Raw genomic sequence first — 10,692 nt, forward strand, 5'->3', positions numbered from 1 at the left:
ACACACCATTAGAAAATCTAAAACCCACCAAAAAATGATGCGTCACATTTCTGTTTGCCTATTTTCCAATTAAGAAATATTCCTGGAACCAGGTGGTCTTCCTAACCATATTTATATCACAGGATGCTGCTTGAAAAATCCTAGCTTCAGCTCTTCTACTGAAGTCAGATATTTTTTCCCTTCTTTTACTGTACTATGTTACTTATAGTTGTTTTCCCATATGCACTACTTCCAGAATGATTTTTTTGCCATAATAATGACTTATTATGAACTGTACTTTAGAAGTACTTATAAGTTGTCATCCTCCCCCTAAACGATTGAGCAAAGGGTGAACTTTATCGTTGGAATCACCTTAATATATTAAGTCAACAAATACAGACTCTGGCAGATTCAGAGAGAAGTGTACTGAATTGTCAAGACCCCTTTACAGCTCTCCCTCATGGAAAAGAAATGCGTCTCAGGTAACCAAGCCCCACATCACATAAGGACCTACTGACGCCATGAATTCCACCTGTACTCCAACTAGATGCAATGCAAATCTTGCAAATCTTGTACATGAAAAAGCCTCTATTTTATTTTTCATTAAGAAATCAAACACTGTTAAAGATGACATCTGGCTTGTTAAAACAACATAAACGTTTATCTAACAACATTTTAGGAAACAGTAACTCTAAGTACTTCAAAGGTACAGAACAGTTATCAGCATGGCATACGCATTCTTGAAGTACTGCAGAATAAGGTGCAACTATGTATGTTGCACAGTACAGTGAAAGAAGATGAAATAATCTGGATTTGATATCAAGTGGAACATGACACAATTTAAATCTATAAATATATGGCAATTTCAGACAAATAGCTGCCAGGTACTTTTGCAGTACCTCCACAAGATGGCATCATAACCATACATTTTGGTCAGGGAAATGTACTTAAGAATGGTAAGGCTGAAAAATGGAGGTAGGTTATTAGACCTTAAGGGTGGTTCAGCACCATTGGAGGGATTAAGTGCAGTTTGTATTAAATTGTCTGAAGCACCTACATTAAACCTATTTATTATTTCATATTTATGAGACGGCTCTCTCTCTACTCAGCTCTCATATGATTTATAATAGCTCCAACTTCAACTTTAGGTGGCAAAACAATGATGGACTATTCTTTATAAAGAGCCAGACCACTTTCCATCCCATTAAGTAAATGTATGAGAAAAGAATATCTAGCACTCTGCCCATGAAAGCCACAACAATCAGTCTCTGCCACATGAGAGGGGAGCAGTTCAAGGAGAAAATGGTCCTTTGTTGAACCTCTAACCAGTGCTGGCTTAAACACCTCACCTCAGCTGACAAAGTGTTCCAGTTACCCTAGCACCACAGAGAAGTAACTTTTTAAAATTTTTCCTGAGTCTTGATCCCAACTATGATTCATCATATCATTGATCTCACTGAAGTTTCTCCTGAATTAATCCAGCAGCAGATCATAATCTGGCTGCTACTCACTACCACAGTTTAAGGGTACCTTTTAGTATGTGCAGCTGTCAGTCCAAGACAGTCACAGTTAAGTCTTACAAGTAAATAATATAAAAAAGATGCTTACTCCTCATTGCTGCATCTTAAAACATTAAAAAAAAATTATGTAATATATAATGTATATTTAATATCTATATATGAAATTGTGTTATAAAATATATATTATTATATTGTATATACATTCATCTATACATGCACAATGAGTTTGTTATATACACACACACACACACTAAAAAAAAAAAAAACTGTTTAGGAGCCTGACATAAAATTGGAAAGAGAACAGACACCTAAAGCATTCTCCAAGGCATATTAGGATATTAAATCTCACTCTCTTTAGATGTACAGTTTACCTTTTGGATCAACTCAACATGGTATTTTGCAATTAAATGCATGAATTTGACATCCTTTTAAAAAAGTTTAACTGAAGACAAGCCAGTATGTAAATAGTTTGCCTCTTCTACTAGCTCAATTAAGATTGAAAAAAGAATTCTGCCTGGGGTCATGAACAGCCTCTGTTGACTTGGATTCCTTTTGATAAAACTTCTCATTAATAGTCATGCTTTCCCTTTTGGAAGGGGTGGGGATGGGTAGGGGGAGAAAAATTAAGGCACTGGTGTAAGACAAATTTTGAAAGCCAACATTGTTTAAGCTTCATTTGTGTCCACACATTCCATATTTATCTCTACTCATTTTGTTTCCAAAAACAAAAACAACCCTCAGCTGTTTTAATGAGCAGTACAATGTTATTTCAAATAACATTTTAAATAGAATAAAATTAAAACAGCTGACTTGTTTAGAGATCATTTAAATTTAAAAACAAAAGTAAAATGCAAAAAACATAATATTGAAAACAAAAATAGGGGTTAATTCTGTTGTGAATATAAAAAAAATGGAAACAGTAAACAGCTCAAGAGTTGCATCTAAATGAAACAATCTTTAAAAAGTTTAACACCAGCTGTTATATATTAACAGCAAGTGCCTACAGATCTGACACTACTATAATATTAATCTTGTTTTTGCGTTAAAAGAAAAATGCAAATAAAATTTTACATCCTTTAGGTTAACAACTACTTAAGTGTATAAGCCATATATGCAGAAATACAGGCCAAACAAATCAAAACAATAAATGTATTTTTTTTTCTTTTCTTCCACATTTTATATTTTGAAGAATTTTATGCAGATAAAGTTAAAAAACCTTAGGTTTTCCAAATAATTAAATATAAATATATACTTTGGGGGTAAAAAAAGACATCTATGGATTAAGAGCCTGTAGAAATTACTGAGTAAAAAAGAATTATGTAATGCAGAAGGTGATACTAAATGATCAAATTGTCTGAAGTATAAAGCCATATTTAAACTTATGGGAACATTTAAGTACAAAGCCCATCATGACATGTGCAACTGAAGAAGTGACACAAGACAACAAGTGCTTACCTTTGATATCTAAAACCAGTTCTGGTTTCATCTTGCTATAGATTCGGCCATCGGGATGAATATGCCAATATTGTTTGTCTTCATTCTGCTGAAGTGACAGACCCAGCTTAGAGCCAGGAGTTATAAGATTTCCTACAATCGTCAAGCACAATTCTTCAACCATCTGTATAATTAAAAACACAAAACCTGAGTTAGTCAGCTTTGTTTCTAACATCTGTACCCAAGTTTTATCTCGTCACTGATGGAGGATATAGACAGGAGAGAACAGATCTGGTTTCTACTTTCTATCCCTAGGAAAAAAAATCAGTCAGGTTTTACTTAGTGGGGAGAGAGGGGGAGAAATAAATAGCATTGACTAAGTCTGTCTTTCTGCTGGCAACCTACAGGGGAACTCTTTTAAGTTTCCATGAAGGACTGGCAAAACTGATTCATGTGAGAAGGATGCTCAAGCTTGAGCAGAAGGATTTCTGAAAATGGGTTAATCACACTAGATTGTAAAAAGATGCGTCTTTTCCTGGTTTGATTTTCTTAAATGATATTTTTAATGCGACAAAAGGAACATTAGGTATTTATTTTCCTCCATCTATGAAGATAGGATGTTATGATCCTAATTGTATATTTGACCTGAAGCAGAAATAGTCAAATCAATCATACTGGATTGAAAATATCTAAAGGTCTTTAGTTGGTTAAATACACACAAAATAAACTCTTCATTTGAATATCAATTGTTGTTGTTTATTATCATCAGGGATCCTGGTTTTGTCCGATTTAAAAAAAATCCCCAATTTTTGGTTAAAAAGTAACCCCAAATCCACATTTTTCTGTGATTTAAAATGAAACATGGAAAAATGTAAATTTGGGGTTACTTTTTTTTTCCCCCTACTGAAAATTGGGGATTTTTTAAAATCAGACGTAACCAGGGTTCCTGGTTTTCATTAATTTATGCCATTCAGAAAAGGGGAGGCTCAATGTAAAAAAAACTTAATTTGTGTTTCAGTTAAATGGAGAAGTATGACATGGAAAAAAATATAATAAAGTGCATTTTAATTTTAGAAATAAAAGCATATAGCATGCAGGTTTAAGAAAAAAATGAAAGACCTAATTAGAGTGAGAATATATTGCTTCCAAAAGGCAAAAAATATCGTATATTCTTGCATACAACATATCCTTTTCCTCCCAAAAAGCAGCTGCTGGGAATTGCAGCATGCATTCTGTACAAGAAATATGGTAAGAATTCTCTGCCAGTTAGTGCAAAAGTTAAAGTAAAATCTGGACAAGATGCATCTATAGCAGAACAATAAGCAGGCTCTACTCCTTGGCTGCTGCTACTCAGGCCCTTTCTAGATGTTACACGTGTTACACACAAAAAATCTGGTTAATTGTACAATCGATTTAAAGTGGCTACAAATTAACTATGGCACTTTAAAAAGGCCTAACCAGCTATAAAGTTATTACTGGAAAATGCGTAATAATTTTACAGCTGGTTTCTATACAGCTTTAATTTGCACGTTGCCTCAGTTACTTAATACAAAAAAAAAGATGCTTTTTCTTCAATCCGTCTTCCAAACATAAGACATATTATATTCCAAGATGTTGTATGCAAGAAAATATGATACTGTAGAGACAACAGGCAGTGCTCTTGTGAATCTTTAAAAGGATTTTGAGTTGCATAATTATATAGACTGCTATACTGAGATATATCATTCAATGTTTATAAAAACAAGAGAGTTCCACTAAAACATTAACCTCACCCTGCACTTGATGAATCCATCCTGATAAACCCATATTTGATCATCTGATTTATCTTCTGAAACCTGTATTCGGAGAAGATTCAAATTGTCCAGATTTCCATCAGTTGAAATGAACTGTCCCGTTTTCTTGTTTCGAAGTCTGAAGTATATACATTTCTATAAAAACAACAGTATTTTAACCATAGCCTTTCATGCAGGAACACATCTTGTTTGTGGTTAACCTCAAAGCAACTGCTACTTACTGGGTACATCTACATGAGATATTTACTGCAGAGTTGCCTAATTAGCTCCGCAGCAAAGTCTCTGTCTACACCTGCAGCCCTATTAGGCCACAGGTTCCCTGCCAGCCAAAGCTGCTCCAACTCAGCTTAACATGCTGTGGTCCCTGGTGCACATGTAAACACAGGTTCCAGGAGCAATACATTTTGGCACAATATGCACCAAATTTTATTACATCGCATTAATATGTACATGTAGATGCATTCAGTATTACTCAATGTAATACTTGGGACCTGTCCTCTGTCTCCCCCAAAAAAGCTCTGAATTTCCTATTGGGATATTTAAAAAACAAAAGAAAGTCTGAGGAGACCCAAGGCTTAAGAGGTCTTCATTCTGTATCAGTGCTTTAAAATCTATAGTCCACAGGATGCAAACAAGTGGTTCTTATAAAAATTACACTCTTAACTTTTGTACAGATACTGTTATCAATCATGCACTAAGGGTGTCTTTGGAGGATCTAGTTTTACACACTTGTGTGGAATAGCTACTGTGTTATAAATTCACATCTTAATTTATTCTGGATTAATTTCTCTGCCTTGTCTTTGAGGCTCGAGCAGACATTTATACGATAGGGAGCAAATGAATTCATTATAGATACCAAGCGCTTTGAAACTTGAGTGATGTGAACTGCTAAAAGTTTTTTTCCCCACCCCCAATGAAGCATCATTTAACATAAACCTTCAGTGTTAGAGTTTATGAGGATGGGCTAGGTATTAAAAAATCTATGTAGTCATGATGCTTCAACCTCAAATGAGATGATCTTTACAAAAAAAAAGTCATGACGGTACTTTATACAGTGTCACCAACTAATCAATTTACATATTTAAAAGTTTATAGAACAGACTAGAATTGTTTTTGCTTTCTTCAAGAAAACAGATTAAATGCTTCTGGTTGAAGTACCTAGGCAAAAAATTAGCAGTTTCCCTGGCCAATTTGGTTGAATTTGTGAGAACAGTTGAAGATGATACAGATAGTCTGTGACCAGTGGGGAATTCAGAAGGTTGACCACTTGGTTGAAGCAATTCAGTTAAAGTGATTTGCTCACAAGTAACTTTTATTTGGTTTCAAGTATACATGGAAGACAGTTTTAGACTTTGGGAAACAGAACAGCAAAACCAAGGGGCACAGTCCACAGAAATATTATGAATGGTAAAAGACAAAATTTTCAAAATGTTCCTTCCAGGTTCCCCATTTCTGTTTTGTGACCTGCAACAGGATTATAATGTTGCCTTTAATTCTGTACTGCAAAAACAAAAGTCAACAACAATAAACATACAGGAAGCACACAAAGGAGACCAGTGCCCTTCTCTCACCTGTAATAAAGGTCGTAGAGAGCCTATTTGGTGATATCCACTTAGTTTATACCAGTCTGGGATATCATTGGGGGATAGCAACATCTGACGTCCTCTGTAATTACTATGTTCGTAGATTACCCATCTGAAAATACAAAATGCTTGTGAAATATCAGATGTATTGATGGCTGCTTCTGAAAATATTAAGTGATATTTTAGAAGTTTAATTGCACCAAAAGTGTGCGCTTATGTCAGCAGTGCTAATGAACATATTTATCTTCAACTGCTCTCCAAAGCAATAAAATCATCTCTGGATTTATAGCAGCCATGCCAGGAGTTGTAGGTTTGGGTTCACATTTCTAAATCTTGTCATAAAAAAAATAAATCCCACCCCAAATGAAACAAAGCATTATCTTAGATTAAAAAGAGTATGAAGTACAATGCTCTTATGAATGAACAGTGTCAGGATGTGCACAGACATGCACAAATAACTTAGTGCCTGCTTTTTTTCACCATCATGCCAGATTTTGCCTTGTGTGCAATAATCCCGGGAGTTCTAACACACAAGGGTTCTCAGAATGCTTATTATTCTACATTACTGTGAAATGAGTCACCAAATATGGGGGTACCTAAATTTCCAAACTTCTTACCCAATTATATATAACCAGGTATGAAATTTACTTTTTTTAAAATGAGCTACTCTTATTGGTGAAAACTCCTGCAGTAGGGAAGAAGGTGCAGCAGAGAAGGTTTTAATAAGCTTGGGATCTGATGAAGACAGGAGTCAGCAATGGACCTGGCCACAAACACAATGTGTGGTGCATGGGCAGGGAATTCTGACGGCACTGAACAACCAGAACACAGTGGTTTATTGTCCTAGAATAGGAAGTGCACATAATTGAAGGTGTTCTTCTAGTGACTGAGTAGTAACCACATATTTGGCCAAGAAACAAATTGGCCTTTGGCTTCAGATTATTTCCTGTAATGGAAAATGAGAAGCAGCTTTTCAGTAATTATGAAAATGCTTGCACTTTAGCTGGTTGAGGACCAATATTAATAAGTCACGATGGAAATATTTTCATACCTCTCCAAAGAAATTTAAAACTTCTTCCTGATGGTCATTACAGAAATCAGAACACTAGCCAATTCTACTTGAAAGGCATACATGATTGAGACTTAAGTATTATGTTAATCTTACAGGATAGTAACTGTACAACACTTGTTGGCTCTGCTCTCCATATATTGCATTGCTCTAACTCTACCATCATAGTAATTTTACAGAGACCAGCCTGAAGACAGGGAGCAGGAGTTCTGTTTGTTTAAATGATACTTAATTGTCCCATAATACTATTTAGTTTTAAAAAATGTGTTGTTAAGTTTTACTTTTATAATATACAAAATAAAAAAATCAGAATCAAAATGAAAACTTTTCAACTGATCTGTATTTAAGTATGCAGGTTATAGATACAAAACCTCTCTATTTGAAATAGAGAGAAATGCTAAAAATTCAAAATCCTTTGCAAAACAGAATTTCTATCCCCTGAGGACCTCTTTCTGTGAATTAACTTCAAATCTCTATTCAATGAGCAAACGAAAATATTCCCAGTAGTTTGTCCAGATGACAAATATGAGGCATGCTTGAAGACAGCTTGAGTTAAGCCATCCAATTCAGGGCAGTGCTGGACTCCTCTGGGGTATCAGTCTGCAATTTGAACTTTTTAAAGAACTATTTAAATGCAAATTTTATTCACAGAGTAAAAAAAATTTTTAAAAAAAAACTTATTTATAGAATTAAGATGGGTATTTTGGAGGAAGACTCAACAGAAGTATTCTAATTGTAGTGTGTGATCTAAGGAGATTAAAGCTATATGAAAAGGAAAAATTTTCAGACTGCCTCAAGCCATTTATAATTTTTTGTATGCCAGCATGTATGAAATCAGATAATTTTTTTTTAAACATAGTTTAAGAGTTTAAGGTAAACCAACAAAAGAAAATATTTTCATAATAATTTCATAATAAAAAGTCCCACTAAACTGAATCAGAGAAATCTCACTAGTTTAGATTGAAGAACGACAATGATCCAAAGCTATCCTCTCTTCACTCGTAGTGACTAGGTAATGGAGTAAATATGGGAGACTTTCTAAAGCAGCTTCCTATTGATTGAGATAAGAACAGAACATCCCATGTAAATAGTGCCCTGCATGAAATCAGTACACAACAAACTGTGGGGTGGAACAATATAGTGAAACAATACTACTGGAGGAATTTGCAAGAACACTTCCTTAAGGCACCAATCCTATATATTTACTTCTATGGGATGAAGAAGTCAATACCCACATCAGTTTTATACAAATTCAAGCTTCTCATCCTAGCCCAGAAGATACAGAGCACTTTCTTCTCCAGTGATGTCATCTCATAGGAAGTAGCTTTTGAGCCTCCTCTTGGCAAATCAAGATTGAATTGTGAAGTAATATTTCAACCCAATGTTCCTTATTTTCATTTACACATGTATTTTTGTACTATTTAACATTTACTTAGTTTCACAAAAGTAAATAGTAAGTTTAAACTTACATGCCACCAGAAACTTGAACTGAAGCTATTTGAGAATTGTATCCCAGGAACTGGAGATTTAAGATTTCTGTAGTAAATTCTATTTTCTTTCCTTGGAAATCTTCCTTTTCAAAAAGGGCTATGCATGGTTCAGAAAGCTCCTGAATTAAAAGAAGAGGTTTACTTAGTACTTTTAAATTACATGTGGAACTTGAGAGGTTAGAGAGATCATCAAGCCACAAAAATTCTTTATTTTTAAATGCTTTTTCCCTTTTGGGACAGAATAGCAGAAACTCCTCTTGCCACAGTTTCTCATCAACAGAAGGTTGTTCATAACACCCATATATATATATATATATATTTTTTTTTGCATTGAATGAACAAATCTATTCTTATCACAGAAAACAAACCCATGGTTCTATGCATTTGGGCTGCATATAATATCTATCATAAGTATACTTTAAAACAAGTTTTAATTACAAATCAAACCCCTCTTATATTGTTCAGTTAACTATCACTGGGGAATGTGCATCCTCAAAGCTGAATGGAAACTATTTTAAAAAGATTTTTAGAGCCTAAGAAACGTCACTATCCAGAACTCCTTGCTTTCCACTGTCATCTGAGTGGAGGAATGGAAAGGAACCATACCTCTTATTTTGAACAAAGTTATGGTCCACAAAAGGAAGCAAGTATTCATTAAGTAATCCTCGAGATAGTTTCTGGGGTCATATGCCCGATCAAATGCATGCCTTTAACATAAAACGTCTAAGGCTCTAATCTTCCAGTCTGCTCTGTGGTGGTTGGATCCTTTGTTCTTATGAACCCCACTGAAACAAACTTGGATGACTGGCATTCCCACCCCTACCCTTTTTTTTTTTCTTTTCTTAAAGAGCATGTTGGACAAAATGCATAAACAGCATTTGGGGCAGAACACCATAATCACTGGATTAGAGATACTCCCTCTCAAGTGAGTGCCTTCTTCACTGGGTGCGAGAGATCTGTTTACTGGCATGACTTCAGCTAGAGGGTTGAAGATAGTCCACCTTCCCTGAGATGCATGTCTGAACCTGCTCAAGCTCAGAGGAGCCTAGAACACAGATCACTTTCTGGATGAGTGCGCTAGCCACAGGACTACTGCATAAGGAAGTTATCTTTATTTCTTTCCTTCCCTCTCCTGTGGCTGCATCTTTGAATGAAAAGGCTATGGTTGCTGGTATTAAACTGGTTAATAAATCACCCTATAGCCCAAAGCAGTACCTCTAAAATAATGTATTCTGAGCATGCACTGGAAAAAGGAGGGGGAATGAAGCCATTTGACTTTGAACCACACCTTCCAACTTGGGTATTTTCATGACTCAGTAACGTCATTACACAACACTCCCTTCAGCTAAAAGGGCAAGAGGGTCAGTTAGAAACTTTAAAACCTACAATTTCTTTATTACATTGTATAAAACTAGCACTTGTGTTAAAAAGAGCTTAGAAACATACACTTACATCTTGAGGTTTTACAGAGTTACTAATTAAATATGTATTTATTTGGGACTCAATAGAGTAGATCTGCAGTACAAGCAAGATCAAAGAGTCCTACTCTGAAGAGTTTACAGCATAACTTAAGACATGACACTGGGAGGAGGTGAGGAAATACAAAATTTGCTATCAATAATTAAGTTATTCAGAAGATGCTAGTGCACAGCATGATGCAGAAAAATAGCCTGGATAAACAAATGGTTCTGCAGTCTTCAGGCAGTGGTGTCCAACCTTTTCTCTCTGTATGCCAGACAGATGGTGCTCAGACCCTCTGAGGAGTGCATGCAGATGGTGGGACCAATCTGGCCATGCTGGGGGGAAGGGGACGTGACCTGGCCT

The 10,692-nt window shown here is 35.3% G+C and overlaps 1 protein-coding gene across 2 annotated transcripts in view; it reads right to left on the reverse strand.

Moving 5' to 3' along the window:
* AIM1 (absent in melanoma 1) overlaps nucleotides 1-10,692 on the reverse strand; it is a 153,951-nt gene that overhangs the window by 4,267 nt on the left and 138,992 nt on the right. For both annotated transcript variants that reach the window (XM_019520146.1, XM_019520147.1), the window contains 4 exons: nucleotides 8,848-8,987; nucleotides 6,298-6,421; nucleotides 4,706-4,861; nucleotides 2,955-3,117 (listed from right to left, as the gene is read on the reverse strand). In XM_019520146.1, the coding sequence (XP_019375691.1) occupies nucleotides 2,955-3,117; nucleotides 4,706-4,861; nucleotides 6,298-6,421; nucleotides 8,848-8,987 (583 nt within the window). The remainder of the gene's footprint in view (nucleotides 1-2,954; nucleotides 3,118-4,705; nucleotides 4,862-6,297; nucleotides 6,422-8,847; nucleotides 8,988-10,692) is intronic.

The sequence above is a fragment of the Gavialis gangeticus genome, unplaced genomic scaffold, assembly GCF_001723915.1.
Source record: "Gavialis gangeticus isolate Ggan-Ray unplaced genomic scaffold, GavGan_comp1, whole genome shotgun sequence".
Classification (NCBI taxonomy): Eukaryota; Metazoa; Chordata; order Crocodylia; family Gavialidae; genus Gavialis; species Gavialis gangeticus.